Source organism: Schistocerca nitens, chromosome 5 (assembly GCF_023898315.1).
Source record: "Schistocerca nitens isolate TAMUIC-IGC-003100 chromosome 5, iqSchNite1.1, whole genome shotgun sequence".
Lineage (NCBI taxonomy): Eukaryota > Metazoa > Arthropoda > Insecta > Orthoptera > Acrididae > Schistocerca > Schistocerca nitens.
The window spans coordinates 300,151,590-300,171,284 of record NC_064618.1 but is presented as its reverse complement, the minus strand read 5'-3'; the positions used below and the strand labels follow the sequence as shown (position 1 = coordinate 300,171,284).

The window sequence follows — 19,695 nt, the reverse complement described above, 5'->3', positions numbered from 1 at the left end:
CCAGGTCTGCCAACCCAAAGTTTGGTACAGATTTATTGATGACATCTTCATGATCTGGACTCACAGTGAAGAAGAACTCCAGAATTTCCTCTCCAACCTCAACTCCTTTGGTTCCATCAGATTCACCTGGTCCTACTCCAAATCCCATGCCACTTTCCTTGACGTTGACCTCCACCTGTCCAATGGCCAACTTCACACGTCCGTCCACATCAAACCCACCAACAAGCAACAGTACCTCCATTATGACAGCTGCCACCCATTCCACATCAAACGGTCCCTTCCCTACAGCCTAGGTCTTCGTGGCAAACGAATCTGCTCCAGTCCGGAATCCCTGAAACATTACACCAACAACCTGACAACAGCTTTCGCATCCCGCAACTACCCTCCCGGCCTGGTACAGAAGCAAATAACCAGAGCCACTTCCTCATCCCCTCAAACCCAGAATCCCCCACAGAAGAACCACAAAAGTGCCCCACTTGTGACAGGATACTTTCCGGGACTGGACCAGACTCTGAATGTGGCTCTCCAGCAGGGATACGACTTCCTCAAATCCTGCCCTGAAATGAGATCCATCCTTCATGAAATCCTCCCCACTCCGCCAAGAGTGTCTTTCCGCCGTCCACCTAACCTTCGTAACCTCTTAGTTCATCCCTATGAAATCCCCAAACCACCTTCCCTACCCTCTGGCTCCTATCCTTGTAACCGCCCCCCGGTGCAAAACGTGTCCCATGCACCCTCCCACCACCACCTACTCCAGTCCTGTAACCCGGAAGGTGTACACGATCAAAGGCAGGGCCATGTGTGAAAGCACCCACGTGATTTACCAACTGACCTGCCTACACTGTGATGCATTCTATGTGGGAATGACCAGCAACAAACTGTCCATTCGCATGAATGGACACAGGCAGACAGTGTTTGTTGGTAATGAGGATCACCCTGTGGCTAAACATGCCTTGGTGCACAGCCAGCACATCTTGGCACAGTGTTACACCGTCCGGGTTATCTGGATACTTCCCACCAACACCAACCTATCCGAACTCCGGAGATGGGAACTTGCCCTTCAGTATATCCTCTCTTCTCGTTATCCGCCAGGCCTCAATCTCCGCTAATTTCTAGTTGCCGCCACTCATACCTCACCTGTCTCTCAACAACTTCTTTGCCTCTACTCTTCCACCTCGACTGACATTTCTGCCCAAACTCTTTGTCTTTAAATATGTCTGCTTGTGTCTGTATGTGTGGATGGATATGTGTGTGTGTGCGAGTGTATACCTGTCCTTTTTTCCCCCTAAGGTAAGTCTTTCCGCTCCCGGGATTGGAATGACTCCTTACCCTCTCCCTTAAAACCCACATCCTTTCGTCTTTCCCTCTCCTTCCCTCTTTCCTGATGAGGCAACAGTTTGTTGCGAAAGCTTGAATTTTGTGTGTATATTTGTGTGTCTATCGACCTGCCAGCGCTTTTGTTTGGTAAGTCTCATCATCTTTCTTTATATATATATATATATATAATATTCCTAAGTTGTATGTATGACATCTGTACAATAAGTAATTGAAAGTGTTCCTGGTCTTCATGTACACCCTGTATATGTAATATGTATTCTCCGTACTACATTGCTTTGTTTGTCAACATTTGTCTGTATCTTTGCAACGAATCATCTATGTTAACTTGTGGTGTTTTCAAAACCCATGGGTTGTAGTCATTGTTCAGTATTCCCCAGTTTTCCCACTTTACTTTGAAAAAGTGATTTAACTGATGACTGATGTCATTTTTGAGCTGCTGGCTCCATAACGGTTCCTAAAATGAGGCAATAAACCATGTGAAATGTTCGCTGTTGAAATGCTGCGGTACTGCTGGGCTAAAATAATCATAAACACTGTGCATTAAAGTAAAATAATGAAAGTAGTCTAAGTAAGGTGATTTTTGTAGAACAAGTGTTTTCTAATGCATAATCTGAAATGTGAAAAATTTCGCAGAACGAAGTATTAAAAAATTAAATACTGACTTTGGCAATACTCCAGAAGATTAAAAAAAAAGCTTATCATCAAAATTTTTTATTCATTACAAAAGGTAACTATTAGATCTGAGGGTATTACTATGGCAATCGGCAGATTCTGTTTTTCACTGATTGATTAGCTCTGCTGGGTAAACTGAAGCATGTGATAGGGCTGTGATGAGTTACATTTCAGTGACTTACATTTCCATTTTGCAACTTTTTGTGTTTAAATGAAACAGCACAATTGCCTTACCTCTGCTCAGACATAACTCCCCCTTTTTTTATCGCAAAGCTTCCCTATCTACATGAAAGTAGTGGACATGTAATATACCATTTCTTTTTTCTTTCACACTCATGTGGAGGCAATCCGAGCAACATGTATAAGTAACCTTGCAGTTTCTTACTTTGTTCTCTAGGAGCCACCGCATTCACGTCATGTGACCCTACTATAGGGCTTGTTGAATTTCTCTTCAGGCAATGCCCCCAGTACTGCTCAGAATTTGTCGACAGAATTCGAAAGTTCGGTGACACTTGCCATCGTGCTTGCCAATCTACACGAGCTAGCACTAAATGGCATTGTGCTAGCCTTGATCTTCTTGACCCGTGGCATTAACTTCATTTCATATCTATAAATACGTACCAGATGTGAACACAAACATAGCTGTAACGTGCTTTCACAAAACCTTGTTACCTCCTTGGGTCGTTTCAATCACAGCAAGTGGTCAGACTGCAGCGTGAGCTGCAAAGGTTGTCAGTGATGTGGGAGATTTCCCTCATTAACATTCCACTGAACAAGCTGTACTGCTATTGGCTTATGACACATAAACAAGTCCACCAGACTGGATTTATGTGATTTCCCCATATTCATATTCAACAGAGTTCAGCTTCCTCCATCATTTTATCAATTTTGCTGTGTTCTGGATGAACATAATTTGAAAATACTCTCAAAACTACGTGTTTTAAGGCATAATTCATGAGTGTGGCAAATCAGGAAGAGCGCTGGCAGCCCTTTGGAACCATCAAGTGTCCCCAGCCCCCCACCCCCACCAACAGGTTTTCTTCTGGAGCATTACCCTCACTAGAAGGCCATTAGAAACAATACTGCTTGTGGTTTATACAGGATGGTCACAAACAGTCTGAAAAGCTTTGCTAATCTAGCTTAACTTTATGACCTCAAAAAAAGGTACACTTTAAATGGTAATGAGCATTTGAACAAGCAATAACTCACGGATCCAAGGATGCCTATGCATTACTGTGTTTTGGTGCACACAAGTGGTTCAATTTGCACATGCAATGACCTGATTGCCTAACTTGTCATGTAAGGTTAACAGGACTAACATGACTAATTTAATAACATTTCACTCTTCCAAAATATAAATAAATAAATCTTTCTGTGAAATGCCACCTCAGGTGAACTGAAAAAACAATACAATCTCAGTCATGCTACATACTGCACGGCCTTCTTGCTAATCAGTGTGATGAAATGTTTTTGAAGTTCCATGGACTATTCACTATTTAACCTTCAAGTAAACAAACAAAAGCTCGATGACTGATCAGCGACCATAAGACACAGTCACCGCGTTTTGTTACACAATTGGAAATACGTCCAACCTATGTGTTAGATGTACTCATGGGTGCTCAGAAATTTTTCCTGAGGGTGGGGGTGCAAGACTTAACTGATTTTTTATATAAATGAGTTGCTCAGTTTTGAGACATGCTGTGCTATAAAAACTAAATTGAACAGGCGACACAAAAATCATATTACATCACAGACAATTGAAGTTATTAACTGAATGTACGCATAAAAGCTCTGTATTCCAGATGTCAGGAGGCAAGTACACCCTATTACCTCCCCTTGCTGTCGTTTAGAGTTATATTGTTGTTACATCACTACAACCTGAACTCTTGAGTCACTCTAAAGTGTAAAGCATTAAAAGTGTTCAAGATTTTGGTAATCATCATCATGTTTAAGTCATGTTTCTTTTATTTCAAGTTTTACTGGTCTCAGAAGATATTGACAGAAGTCTAAGTAGTCAATGATAAGTTAAGCTTTCACCACTGAATTGTGAGATGTGGAGAAAGCATGAAGGAGGATTTTGTGCCCACTCTGAGGAGGGAAATAAAAGGGGGAATATTATCTGTCTGCTGTACAATGAAGCCACTTGAGACATGCATGCACACTGATGATAATCAGCTATGGTATAAATTACACACGGAAGTAACAAACTTATATGAAAGCATATCAGAGTTGTTTGCGTTCAAACACACTCGTTATGCTGTTTACTTTTCAGCTGACACACAACACGAGTTCGACGTGCTACAGCTGTTAGATCACTAGTGTTGGCAGCACTCGTAAACATGAGACAGTTGACACAAAGTGTACTGATGTTTACCGAAAACAAAAACTCACTGAAGCCAAACTCTGTAATCTAACAGTTATTGTAAGTGTTCAACAACGAAAATTTAATCTCATATTCATTATGAACTAATAATCGCCATATTTTAACATGAGCAACTTGAAACTTCATGACTTATGGGGGAGGTGGAGTGGGTGGGTGGAAGTCATGCAGTGAAATGATGCATTTATCATCCCCAAATGGGAGTAGAAGGTTGAACCATTCCTGAGTGTCGGCCTATCTTGGGCAGTAACCTACTGCTCTAAAGTGACAGACAATTCGGGGGTGAGTTCAGATAATGATATTTGTCGTAAGCCAATAACACAAGCTGATGACGTCACCTGCAAATGTGAGATTAATATGCACTTGTTAGTTGGTGCAACTAATATATAGGCAGCTACAGCCTTACATTTACTCAAGGAACAAAACATCAAAACACTGAGTGCAGTTTATGTCCATAAAGTTCCAAAAATGTAGTAGTTGCTAGATAGCTACTTACTGCTAAGGAAAAGATTACAGAGGGTTCTCAAATTGATAGAAAGTCTTTCAACAGTGTCAACATTTCCTGAGCAATCAACCCCTAAATTTGAATATTTTGGCCTGTTGGTGTTTTGTCTCTGGCTACTTCTAACTTAACTAGCTAATGTATGATAGTAGCTCCATCAGAAATCTTTATTTTGGTGACAAGATTGCTCTGTGGCTTAGCTTGAGGTCTAGGTTCAGTGAACTTGAAATAAAGGTTGGACAGACTAGTACTGCAGCCTGATGTCTACAATCACACCAAATTTAACAACTTTCGTTTTAAAAACTAAAACTGCATGGTAAATTCAGAAAAGCTGGATTAGACGATACACAAATCCCCAAAAGTATTTTGATTGATATTAAGCATGTATTTCATACATAAAATAAGGAAAATGCTAGGGAACACTATGTAGCATTTGCCAATACTACATGAACCAATACTGCAATGGCAACCGTGAACGATGTGGCAACCTACCATACCTGTTTCTCTGTAGTAGAATAAGTGCTGGTTGCTGATCTGTAGTGTAGCCCGAGGTTTAGGTTAGGTTGAAACATGATAATGTGGATGCAAGTTGGCGAAGCCAATAAATGTGAAAGCCAAATAAAGGTCGTGGTGAAGGACTGACCTGTTGCGTAGTCTAACGTTTAGGTCACTGCCATATTTAAACATGCTCTTCCATGTTTAATGTACTTTTCACTGTGAAAACTAAAACTGCAAGGTAAATTCCAAAACCTATAAATAACCAACAAGTCTCCACCAAGTATTTTCATGCATATTATGCACATGTAATACATCTCCAGCCTTATATTTAGCTCAAGTAACACAACATCAAAACTACTAACAAAACAAATAGGTATCCCCATAACATTTGAATACAGCATTAATACTGTTGCGAAGCAATATGAGCCTATAAGGAACATGAAGATAAGTTATTTTTTGAGTTATTCAGAGGCATGTATATTATTCTCACACCATTTGTGAGCGGAACAGATAGGAAATAATGGTGCAAGGTATATCTGTCATATGCCATGTGATGGCTTGCAGAGTATGTATGTAGATATAACTTTTACACTGTTCTTAGTCTACTCCAGACTACTATTTGAAACTACAGTTATATTTATAAGTAGGCCTACCTGGTTTGAAGCACAAAAAATGGTTAGGATCTAGTCATGAGAAACGGCAAGGGAGAAAGAGCTCACCCTCCCACAAATTCCTCCTCTTCCCAATGCAATCTAACTCCACAACTATGCTCATCACATCCCACTGCTCTCGAGAAGAAGAAAAGGTAGTAAGTACTTCCTGGTACGATGGACACAAACATCAGACTACTAGTTTACAGTAAAAGCCAGCGCCAACAATGCAGCATCTGTGTAGCACTCACTACCATCTAATTTTACTACAAAGAATTTACACGAGAAGTGTATGGCCATAGCTGGTTACCTTTGACTATGTACAAAAATTACTGTGGGCCTACACCCAGGTTACTTGCATATGATGTTGGACCAATCTCAATCATACACGTTTTGCTGCTACAAAATGTATAAATGTTACACAACAGCTGGTTGCACATGCAAAATGTTTCCCCGTGTAGTAAATAATTGTGAACAAAAACATTTAACCCCATTATTGTAAGAAGAATCAAAACACTTCCAACAATTGTACAGGAGTATGCATTGTAAGATGTGCACTATACTATTGGCTGTCTCACCTGAAAGCAAACATCGAGTACGGCATTGTCATGTGAATATTTCAACCTCATAGTATTGGTTATAACGTCGTAAAGACGGACTGTTGAATCCCATGACGATACGAGTAAAAACTGCGCTGAATTTGGTCCAAACTTGACTGAAGAAATGGCGTCTTCTGGAGGGGTCTTCAGTTTGAATTCCGTTCGGGATTCTGTCATTTTTCCCTGAGAAAAAATACATGAACTAAGAAGAAATACGTTTATTAAACGTTCAACCACAAGTGTTTTTGTACGGAAACTTTCAAAATAGGCCTTTGCAGCTGAGACACAACTGACAAATAATAAATAAAAAATACAAACTGTTAGCACACTCAATAAGTCGCTCGTTTAACAACTAAATAACGTCACATTATTACACTTTAACCGGCAATGGTACGTTCCCGCATTACTAATTACCTTAAATCGTTTTTGTACCTGCAGAATATCTCAAAACGCCGGGGTACGTTCACAATACAATGCTTTCGTTTTATAGACACATACATTCAATACGTACTTAAGATCTTTCCCTCACTCTTCGTTCACAATATCAACAAATTCGAAATCGAATGGCAAATATCTCTGGTCAGAGATACATTTCCAGAGATCATTATTTTGTAATGAACGAGGTCTACCTTCCATTAATGTACTATACCATATGAACATTGGTGTTTCCATAGATGATACTTATAAAAATGTTGATGGTGACAATACGGGATCAAAGATATTACTTTGTAAACTATGATGTTTGTGTTGTATAACTGAGGTTTAAAGGAACTGTAGTGAACATTATTTAGGAGTTCAAGCGGCGTTTTGATTAGTAATCGCTGTTGACACCACCAACACCTATTAGTGCAACGCTTTACGTTTTTTCCAGGTTTATACAATTGTCCTCCCATGACGGTGGTATGGTTGAGGAAATATGCGGCTATTGTGTACTGTGATGGTTCTGTGTGTTAATTCAGAGCGGATTGGACCATTATTTTCGAATGATTATCAAGAAGGAGTCTCATCATGAATCTCATAAAAGTTTCGTTCATTGCGTGAACCAGTGTGCTATATACATGAAAATAATACACTACATTGCTTTCATCGTGTAACTTGTTCTCTGAGTGCTGTGACCATTATGTGATTTTATTGCAGCAAATGCTGTATAAGAATCACCAGTGCATTTCATTTAACAATGCTATAGACCAATGGAGGCCACTGCAGTGGGTGAATAAGGATACAGTCCCGTCAACTGTTCGAAATGTGTACCATTTCAGTGTTGATTCTTTCTATGTACATAAATAACCACTCTACTGGAATGACCACTGTGTAATCCCATACACATTTAAGGTAAGTTGTTTCATTCTATAGTTCAAGAAATTATGAGTGTAGGTAGTGTTTCCTATGCCTTTCACCTGTGTTGGTGTTGTAATTCCAGAAAAATTTCTCTCATGCACTAATCTGGCCATCAAAATAAAAATATTTCTCAAGTGAAGACGTGAACCCAGAAATAACCCTCAGAAAATACTTCTACATAAGAAAGCCAAACATTTGTTCAAAGATCTCCATGTGACACACATTTGTATGTTGTCTGTATTGTGATAGAAAGATGGTGACAGTATTCCTGATAGGGTGTCTCACCCATTGGTCCCTTCTGATAATTCTTTCTCTTTCTTTTCAGTTCTTTTTATAACCATCTTTGTTGTATAAGTAACTTGCCCATTTAATTTTGAGCAATTGTAGATTAAGAAATAATATTGTCATAGTGGAACATACTTAAGCGTAGTTGAGCTAAATTCCCAAGTTGTGATAAAGGTGGGTTATATTTTTGTGGTGTTCCATTAGATAATTCTCTTGTGAACTTACGTTTTCCAGTCCGTAAGGTGCATATAAAAAGTTTTATAAAAGTAGATGTTGAATATGTTGAAAGATATGGTCACCTGTATTGAATTAATGTTAAAAACTTGTCACTGAACCTAATGAAATCAGAGTTAAATGATATTGATATGGCCTGTGTTCTAAATTCTGGCTGTATCAGCAGTGTAACAGCAACCGTAACGATTGATACGAAAAAAACCACCTACAACTACAAAAAACTAAACCAAGACCATGATACCTCAAAAATTCAAAATTCAAACATCCCTATGTAAATTAAAACACATTCAGTACACAATAAATACACAAAACATTACAACTCGAGAAAAATAGACACCAAAAACCAATTACTTACCACCAACAAACATCAAGCCGACATCTACAAACACAACCAACTCATAAACTCCGCGCTGTAGTGACACCACACACCACAACACCCTTATGTCATGAGTCAAAGCAGAAGGGTGGAATCTGACCCTGAAAATTGGTAGTTTAATGCAAATTATCTCGGGGGCATACTGAATCCGCATCAAGGTATATATAGACAACTCAGCACTTTGCTGGAAATTACAGAGACTTCTTTCTTTTCTCTTTGCTTCTTTATTTTTAAGGAAAGGCTATACACTCTGAGTAGCTACTCTATCAGTGATGATGAATTTCAAAAATGTGTTTTAAGAACACAGAGATATATTGCTATTCAGCGCCTTCATACTATTACATGAGAAATTTCTTCCTCCGCAGAAGCCCTTTTAGTGCTACACCATTATTGATGCCTATCCTGTCTGCCACTTAGAGAAGATTGAAGAAACAGGTTATTAAGACAGACTGTTGGGTTCTGTACCTGTGAAGAGAAAGATAACATGCTTTTCTTCACCTTTAGATAAAAGAAAAATTTAGCTAACATCATCATGGACAAGTTATTTCTGAAACCCATTTGAGCAAAGTGCGTGTCTGTTAGTGAGGAGAGCACTGTGCCATATTATGCTTCATAGTCAAATTGTTACATCAAATTAAAAGTAGAACATTAATTTTTAACAAAATTATGATTTCCTTCTACTGAGTAGATGATGGTTCCAAAATGACCTCTGTTCTTTCAGGCACGTACTGCAGTTATTTGGGTTATAAAGTTGAATTTTTTCGAAGCAGTGAGTTTCATTATGAGTTTACTAAAAATAGGCATAAACATTCATTGGATTTATAAAATGTTGTGGGTTTGGGTTTGTTGATGGTATGGATTTGACTGCCTCTTAGTTGTTTTCTTTTTGTCATTTTTTTTCTTATAGTGAGTAACATCTATTGGTATCAAAAATTTGAATTTTTTTAAATTTAGTTTTATATACCTACAGTATCATATGTGGTTATGCTACTAGGGAATATGGCTTTTCTGTCATTTTGATATTGATGTAGCCTACTGCTTTTTACATTCCATATTGTAATTTATATATGGTTTTCTTTTGCAGTCATGACAATGGAGAGGCGTATAAAGTTAAAAACTCTTAACAGCCACATTACATGCAAGATCTGCCGTGGTTATTTGATAGATGCAACAACAGTTACGGAATGCTTACATACCTGTGAGTACAATATGCTAATGAAATACTGACACTAACTTTAAGTTAGTTCTTAAGATTCTAATATCTAAAATTTTAAATATCCATGTTTAAGAAATATTTTAGTTAGCCTACACCTTAACTTTATATAGGCCCTAATGATTTAGAGAAAGTTGTCGAAGGAAATTGTTAGTGTCGTCTTTAAAGAAACAGTCTTAACATTTGGCTTAAGTAGTTTATGAAAAACCACTTATACCTGAATGATTAGACAGTAATTTGATCATCAATCATGCCAAATATGCATCCAGTATCAACAGCTGTAGATTGGTTGGAACTACTGACACAAGATGTTGGCTGTGACATGTACTGTAATGGTGATGTGGTATATGATGATATACATGCTGAATTAGAGATTTAACAGCACACTGACCTTTTTTTTTTTTTTGTTTTTGTATCATTTTATGAAATGTACGTTTGGTTGACAGACTGATGTGTAGTGTAGCCCAAGGTCTAGATCAAGTTGGAAGATACTGTTGGGTTGTGAGTTGTCAAAGCCTTTGGTGTGATGTCATGAGAAAAATCATCACTTGTGCCGAGCTCATTTGTCCTTTTCTTGCACAATATCCTGTGAACCATTGATCGAGTGCAACAGGAAGATTCCATATTCCTAGATTTCCAGAAAGTATTGACACATTATCATACTGCCAACTGTGAGTACAGATCTGAGCATATGTGAGTGGCTCGAAAACTTTTTAAAAAAGAAAACCCAATACATTTTCCTGGATGGCAAGTGTTCATCAGAGACAAGGATATCATGAGGGATGAATGGCAGCTTGCTGTAATTATGATAAAAATCTACTCTACTGGAGGAAAAACAATTCTGTAACGGTCGAACACAATATTAAGGTATGCTCTTGGCATAACCACATCAATTAAATGTTTAGGCGTAATGATACAAATCAGTATGAAATGGGATAAACACGTAAGGTTGGTTGGAAGGAGGTGTGAGTCACTGACTTCGGCTAATTGGTATAATTATAGAAAAATGTAGCTCATCCATAAAAATGTGTGTGTAGAATGCTTTTCTGACCCATTCTTGAGTATTCTCAAGTTTTTGGGGTCCCCACCAGGATTGATAAAGGAAAACATTAAAGCAGTTCAGGGGCATACTACTAGATTTATTATCTATAGGTTTGATCAACACATGAGTATTACAGAAATGCGCTTTGAACTCAAGTGGGACTTTCTGGAGGCAGGGGAGAAGACATTCTTTTCATGATATACTATTGAAGAAGTTTGTAGACACAGTATTTGCGACAGACTGGAATGATTCTACTACCAACAATGTGTATCTCACATAAGGACTGCAAAGACAAGGTAAGAAAAATAACAGCTCTTACAGTAACATTTAAACAGTCATATTTCCGTCACTTCCTTTGGATAGTGAATAGGAAGGGGAATGACTAGCAGTGGTATAAGGTACCACCACAGTGCACTTATGGTGTCTTGCAGAGTAAGTGTATGGATATAGATCTACAATTCATGTTATGGTGCTTATTGGTCTTCAATAGGTAATTCATATCTGCTATTTTGATGAGGTCATGGGTTGAAGCAGACAAATGGTTCCAGAATGAGGTTTTCACTCTGCAGCGGAGTGTGCGCTGATATGAAACTTCCTTGCAGTTTAAAACTGTGTGCTGGACCGAGACTCGAACTCGAGACCTTTTTGCCTTTCGCGGGCAAGTGCTCTACCAACTGAGCTACCCAAGCACGACTCACACCCCGTCCTCACAGCTTTACTTCTGCCAGGTCCCGAGGTTGAGTCTCAGTCCAGCCCATAGTTTTAATCTGCCAGGAAGTTTCAGACAAATGGTATTTGCAGGTTTGTTATTTGCATCACTGTGCCACCTCTGTCAGTTGAGGTGTTGCACCATTAAAAATAAATAAATAAAATAAAATGGTGGTGTTATACACACATTTTCACAATGTACAGTGACATTATTCATTTTTCACAAGACTCTAGTATTATCTACATGTTGTCAAAGTAATGAAAAACAATTTATACAGTAGAATAAACATACATAAATATTAGCAATCACAAACCCTGAGGATCGTGCACCAACATCACAGTGTACCTTTACAGATGATGATCTTGTGCACTTTGTACCCAGTTCTCACGGAAACCCAGCTGCTGGATGCCCTTCTATAGTTCATCCTCTGATCGCTTCCTTGGTGTTCCAATTGGATGGGTTTCATCAGGTGGTCCCGTAAACACAGTTTTGGCCTGTCTGGTGTCTAGCCTCCTGGCAATGAGTACTGCCAGGCTTATTCGCCATGCTTTCATTTTCTGCACAATGTTCAGTTGTTTTCATCAGGTCGTAAAGTACCTGGTTCTTTTTATGTCTCCATGTGTTCTCTTCGGGAATTGGTCCAAAGATCTTTCTCATGATTTTACGTTCAAAGATAAACAGGTTCTCTTCATCTTTCTTTTTTTTTTTTTTTTTTTTTTTTTTTTTTTTTTTTTTTTTTTTTTAAAAAAAAAGGTTTCTGTCTTCTATAATGACACTGGTGCTATCACTACACTATAGGCTTCAAGTTTGGTAACTGACAGATTTTTTGATGACACTATCTGCTTCAGACTGAAATAAGTTATAGACCCATTGTCAATACATAGATTAATTCTTTGTTTTAGATTATGCCAGTTGAACCAAGTGCCAAGGTATTAAAAATTTTCCACTTTGGCTATGTTCCATATTCCTTCCTGTAATGGGGCTATTACTTAGGGCTTCCCTGGATACTTCTTCTCCGCACTAATCCTTAGTCCAATTTTTGTGTCCTCTCTTCCTCTGAGCCTGCTATGGCTGCAATGTCATCTGCATATCCCAATAACAGTGTTCTACCATTCAGCTTCAGCCCTTTGCCTTCTCTTTTCATTTTCCAAATCACTTTCTCGTGGACAAAATTTGAAAGCAGTGGTGAAATGGCATCACCTTGTCTCACAGTTGTTGTGATGCTGGATTCCTTGGATAGCTCCCTCTGTTATTTCACCTTGGTTTTTGTGTTCGCTTCACCAAATTAACTAACATCCTTGGTATACCAGGACCCTCAGGATGTTACACATAATTAGCCTGTGTATACAATAACAAGCCTTTGAGAAATCTACAAATGTTACCAAGAATCAATGATCGAATTCCTAGCACTTCTCCCAGCTTTGTCTCGTGGTGAAAATGTGATCCATGATTGGTCTTCCTGTCTGAAAACCTGCCTGGTACGCATCTTCAGCAAATGGCATAAGCTTTTCAAGAAGTATTAGTGATAGTATTTTGTATGGTAGGCTTAGCTGAGAAATAACTTTGTAATTACTAAAATTTGTTTTACTGCTCTTTTGTGTTGTGGGTTGTTAGTAGCTGACTACCACTCTTGGGATCTCCTCTTTTCTCTTACTTCACTTATGAGAGTATATATCTCTGTCTGGAGTGTTTTGCCTGCTGCCCTAAACATCTCTGTCATTATCCTATCTTCTCCTGGTGCTTTATTATTCTCCAATTACCTAATTGCTCCTTCAATGTCCTGTTGAGTCACTTTAATTTATTCTTCCTCTGCTCTGTCTACAATTCAGCAACTCTTCAAAATATTTCCTCCACCTGACCAGAATCTTTTCCTTGTCTGTTAGCATATTTCCATCCTTGTCATTAATAACCAATGCCTCATTTCTAAGACCATTGCTCACATGTTTCATCATCTAAAACATTTTTCTGTTGTCAAATATTGTATTTACCATCTCTATTTCATTAATCATGTCGGTCATGAATTCTTTTTTCTCTCTATTCAGAATATTTCTCTCTCTCTCTCTCTCTCTCTCTCTCTCTCTCTCTCTCTCTCTCTTCCTGACTGCAGAGAAGCAGGAAGCAATTTCTTTCTAACATGAGTGTTTCCCTTGCTCTCTTTCTGGCCTTCAAGCTAGTTCACATGTATCATTGAACCATTTCTTCTTGGTTGTTGGCATCAGTTCTCCTAGAATTTCCTTTGCTGCTTCAGTTACAGCGATCTTTATATATTCCTAATGTTCATTAACACTTCTTCCAGTACTGCAGTACTGTGTTTTGTTGCCAGGACTTGAAGTGGTGACAGAACTCTTGATCCTTAAGCCTCTCAACACCAAACTGTGTGTGCGTGCGTGTGTGTGTGCGTGCGTGTGTGTGTGTGTGTGTGTGTGCGTGTGTGTGTGTCTCACAGTACTCTCGCAAAGGGGGGGGGGGGGAGTGTGTGCACGCGCACACACTCTCCCCCCCCCCCCCCTTTGCGAGAGTACTGTGAGACACGCACAGTCCCCCCCTTCGCTCACTCCTGATTATTGGTCTATATATGTCTTCCTGTCTCACTTTTAGAATAAAAATATGAATAAAATATATAAGTAATTTAGGAGTTACATTACCATCTCACTGAATAGTAAGGTTGTTTAGTCATTGGCAGCTACATATACGAGGGTAATCCCAAAAGTAAGGTCTCCTATTTTTTTATAAGTACATAGACCTGTTTATTTCTACAATGTTTTACATCAGTTTACAGCTTGAACATTTAGCTATTTTTCAACATAATTTCCATTCCTGTCAGTGCATTTTTGTAGACACTGTGGCAGTTTTTGTATGCCCGTGTCATACCAGCTCGCCGCCATGCTGTTCAGAAAGTTATGAACCTCTTCTTTCACCTCGTCGTCAGAGCTGAATCACTTTCTGGCCAAATGTTCTTTAACCTAGGGAACGGGTGATAGTCACTGGGTGCCAAGTCAGGACTATAGGGTGTGTGTGTGTGTGATTATGTTCCACTGAAACTGTTGCAGGAGAGCAACGGTTTGCCAAGCGATGTGTGAGCGAGCATTGTCATGGAGAATGTTTACACCTTTGCTCAACATTCCTCTTCTCCGGTTCTGAATCTCCTGTTTGAGTTTTTTCAGAGTCTCACAGTACCTGTCAGAGTTAATTGTGGTCCCAGTGATTCAGCTCTGACGATGATGTGGAAGAAGAGGTTCATAACGTTCTGAACAGCATGGCAGCGAGCTGGTATGATATGGACATACAAAAACTGCCACAGCGTCTACAAAAATGCATCAACAGAAATGGTGATTATGTCGAAAAATAGCTAAATGGTCAAACTGTAAACTGATGTAAGCCATTGTAGATATAAACAGGTCTATGTACTTATAAAAAATAGGAGACCTTAATTTTGGGATTACCCTCATACAAGACTGAAAACTTTCTAGCTGAATGAAGCTGACACATTGTAGCTGTAGAGGTGTGTGTGTTTCCCATCTCTGACTCTAATACGGGACTGCCTATGTCTTCCAAAGTTACTCCCATTTCTTCTTGGTACACAGTTTCTGTCTTTCATATATGCCCTCAGTATACTCGTTACACCTATCTGCTCTCTCCTCCGCCTTTAACAACGAAATCATTTTGTCTTCTTTATTGCATACAGGGTCTCTGGATTAAAGATATAATACTATAAAATGTAATAACCTGAAGAATAATTGAGATATTCATAGACATGAGTGCTTTCACAAGTGACCATGCATCTGACAAGATAGGATAAACCTGGGACAAGACTGGAGACAAATGTGCTCAGTTGGTGTATCGACAGGTTTTGCATCTGTGTTTTCCACTGGGGTACCTCACATGTGGTGGGAGTTAGAAGTAGGAATGCCGTAAGGATCGACTCCAATATTTTTATAGATTGTGTGCTCAGAGGAATAGCAATTTGTGTTGAGAAATGACTCTGTGTGTTCCAAGTTCACAAAGGCTGAAGACACTGCCATAATAAATATAAAAGGCAGTTCCGTTCAAGGGGAAAGGATATCCCTGAAAAGGCAATCACGGAAGTTGGGCAGACATTATAAGTTCAAGTAACGTAACTACCAAGAAACCTTGGGTAAAAGAAGAAAAAATTCAGTTAATTGCAAAATGAAGAAAAAGGAATAATATTCTGTGAATATATTGAATACAGCAATATAAATCACTTAGGAATAGGGAAAAAAAACTTCCTGGCAGATTAAAACTGTGCCAGAGTGGAACTTGAACGTGGGACGTTTGACTTGTGCAGGCAAGTTCCCAACCAATTGAGCTATCCAAGCATGACTCATAATCCACCCTCACATGTTTACTTTTGCCAGTACCTCACCATTGAAAGAATGTATCATGAGATAAGCCAAATTATTCAGATGGTTAAGGGAGGCCTAATTATAATTGTGATGTGTGACTGGAATTATATAGTAGGAAAGGAAGTGAAGCAAGAACACTAGAACAACATGGGGAAATGATTGAAAGGGGAAGCCACATGATAAAATTTTGTACAGAGTATAATTTAATTATCTACATTGACATCTACACGTACATCTATACTCAGCAAACAACAGTGAAATGCTTGGCAGAGGGTACATCTCGTTGTGCCGGTTATTAGGGTTTCTTCCCATTCCATTCAGATATGGAGCACTGGAAGAATGATTGTTTGAATGCAGTCCTGCGTGCCGTAATTATTCTAATTTTAATTTGTCAGTACACTTTCTTGGTATAGATTTAAACTATCTTCAACAGTCTTACTGTTCAGTTACTTCAGCATCTCTGTGACACTCTTCCATGAATCAAAGAAACCTGTGACCATTCATGCTCCCCTTGTCTGTATACGTTCAGTATCCCCTGTTAGTCCTATTTGGAATGGGTCCCATACACTTGAGCAGTATTCTAGAAAGGATCTCACAAGTGATTTGTAGGCAATCTCCTTTGTAGAGTGATTGCAGTTCCCCAGTATTCTACCAATAAACTGAAGTTTACCACCTGCTAAACCCTCAACTCAGCCTATGTGATCATTTCATTTCATGTCACTACAAAGTGTTAAATGTAGGTATTTGTATGAATTGGTCGATTCTAACTGTGACTCATTGATAGTATACTCATACGATATTACTTTTTTCGTTTTGTGAAGTGCACAGTTTTACATTTCTGAACATTTAAAGCAGGTTGCCAATCTTTGCACTACATTGAAACCTTGTCAAGATCTGACTGAATATTTATGTAACTTCTTTCAGGCAGTACTTCATTATAGATAACTGCATCATGTACAAAAAGTCTGATTTTACTATTGATATTGCTCGCAGGATCATTGATATATAACATGAACAGTAAAGGTCCCAACACACTTCTGTGGGCCACACCCAAAATTACTTCTTCATCTAGTGATGACTCTCTGTCCGAGATAACATTCTGCATCCTGCCCACCAAAAAGTACTCAACCCAGTGACAAATTTCACTTGATACCCAATATGGTCGTACTTTTCACAATAAACATATGTGTGCTACTGAGTCAAATGCTTTTTGGAAATTGAGAAATACTGCAACTACTTGACTGTCTCGATCCAAAACTTTCAAGACATGCGAGAAAAGTGCCAGTTGGGTTTCACATGAACATTGTTTTCAGAATCCATGTTGTTTGGCATGGGAGAGGTCATTATGTTTGAGATACATCATTATGTTTGAGCTCAGGATATGTTCTAAGATCCTACAACAAATTGACATCAGGGATATATGATTGTAGTTTTGTGGACCAGTTCTACTACCCTTCTTGTAGATGGGTGTGACCTGTGCTTTTTTCCAAGAACTGTGCATGGTTTTTCGTTTGAGGGATCTATGGTAGATTATATTTCGAAGAGAGGCTAACACAGCCTCAAATTCCCTATAGAATCTGGTATGGATTCCATCGAGCTCTGGAGCTTTGTTCAATTTTAACGATTTCAGCTGTTTCTCAATGCCACTGACACTAATACTCATTTCATTCATCTTTTCAGTAGTATGGGGATTCAATTTTGGGCAATTCTCCTTGGTTTTTGTTAGTAAAGGAACATTTTAAAACAGAGTTATGCATTTCAGCTTTTGCTTTGTTACCCTCAATTTCATTTCCTGTCTCATTTGCTATGGACTGGACACTAACTTTGATGCCCCTAACAGCCTTATCACATGACCCAAATTTCCTTGGGTTTTGTGGAAAATCATTTGATAATATTCTGTTAAAGTGGTGATTGAAGGTTTCATGCATTGCTCTCTTGACAGCTAAGTGCATTTTATTCAGCATCTCTCTATCTATAGACCTTTGCTTTGTCTCACACCTATTATGTAGTAGTCTCTGTTTCTTTAGAAGTTTCTTTACAGTGACTGTATACCATGGAGTGTCCCTCCCATTATGAACTGCCCTACTGGTTACACATGTATCTAGTGCATGGTCAATTACTCTTTTAAACTTGAGCCATTGTTCCGCTACATGCTCCTGCTCTGTGCTGAAAGTTTCAGGTTCCACTATGAGATAAGACACTACTGAGTTTTTATCTAGTTTACTGAACATATTTATCTTTCTGCTTGTTTTAGTTGATCTTTATACCTCGGTAATCATCATTGTCGCAATCTTGTCATGGTCACTGACACCAGTTTCAATGTGGACATCCGCAAATAGTCAGGTATATTTGTTGCCATTAGATCCAGTATATTTCCTTCCTGAGTTGGATTCTGAACTATTTGCTCTAAGTAGTTTTCAGAGAAGGCATTTAGTAATGTTTCTCAGGCTGCCATATCATGCTCACCACTAATAAAACTGTAATGTTTCCAATTGATTGTTTGCTGATTACAGTATGATTGGGAAACTTGCATACAAGCAAGCTGAGGTTTTCTCTTAAGTTTTTGGATACATCAAATTACTGTGGTGGGAGAAGAAGGGTCCAGTTGCCTTTTGATACCCACCCCTGAGACTGAGTCTTGCCCAAACAATCTCAAATGAAGCTTCAGTTTGTATTTCATTGGATTTTAGTTTCTTGTCTACTATGATAAATACACCCCCTCCATTTCCCATTAGCCTATCCTTTCAATATACACATAAATTTTCCCCAAAAATCTTACTGCTATCAGTTTCAAGCTTCAGCCAGCTTTCTGTACCCAGTGTCATGTGAGCTTCACTGCTTTTCAGGAGCACTTCGAACTCTGACACTAATAATAATAATAATAAAAGAAAACCCTTGTGTGCATACCACACACAGACAGCTACCTGAGTAGCAGCTTGTGATGTGTAGTGCTCACCTGATCAGTTTAGGGGGACCCTGCTGTTCTCAACCCTAGGGTGCAAGTCTAGGAAGTCATAGCCGAGTTTGTCACAGAACATTTGAATTCTCTGGAACATTACTTCCACACGACTCAAACCAAGGGGCCACAATCATTTCTGGGGACAATGCTGCAAAGCTGACCTTCTCAATCTTCTCTGCCAGTCGCTGAAATCATCCAAGTATGACCTCGCACCCCACACAATAGGCATCATTTGTTCCAGCATGCATCACAGTCTGCTGTTGGTTGCACCCTGTTTCTCAATGGCTGCTGGAATAGCCTCTTCAACATGTTGAATGAGGCCCACAGGCATACACACTGAGTGCAACTGGTGTCCTTTCCTGTCCCTTGCTAAGGTGTACCATCATTCACCATACATTTGAACTGCTAATGATTAATGCCCATGCCCCTACCCTTTTGAGTTTGCCTCACCTTGATCCTGGACAGAACAGGTATCCCTGAAACATGAGACATGAGTCCTGCTGGCTCAGTTTTTTTCAGTGAAAGACAGCACCTCA

General features: G+C 39.0%; 2 protein-coding genes across 3 annotated transcripts in view; one reads left to right on the top strand and one right to left on the bottom strand.

Annotated features, from left to right (window-relative positions):
• Positions 1 to 7,208, bottom strand: part of LOC126259496 (mitotic checkpoint protein BUB3) — an 80,725-nt gene extending 73,517 nt beyond the window's left edge. Inside the window, exons 1-2 of one of the 2 annotated variants that reach the window (XM_049956343.1) lie at positions 7,054 to 7,208; positions 6,619 to 6,822 (exon numbers count right to left, since the gene is read on the bottom strand). In XM_049956343.1, the coding sequence (XP_049812300.1) occupies positions 6,619 to 6,816 (198 nt within the window). In that variant the 5' untranslated portion in view covers positions 6,817 to 6,822; positions 7,054 to 7,208. The remainder of the gene's footprint in view (positions 1 to 6,618; positions 6,823 to 7,053) is intronic. The other variant, XM_049956344.1, reaches the window with a different exon arrangement.
• A 130-nt stretch (positions 7,209 to 7,338) lies between these two features.
• Positions 7,339 to 19,695, top strand: part of LOC126259490 (polycomb group RING finger protein 3) — a 65,553-nt gene continuing 53,196 nt past the window's right edge. The window contains exons 1-2 of the mRNA XM_049956330.1: positions 7,339 to 7,971; positions 9,957 to 10,070. Coding sequence (XP_049812287.1) covers positions 9,959 to 10,070 — 112 coding nt within the window. The 5' untranslated portion in view covers positions 7,339 to 7,971; positions 9,957 to 9,958. The remainder of the gene's footprint in view (positions 7,972 to 9,956; positions 10,071 to 19,695) is intronic.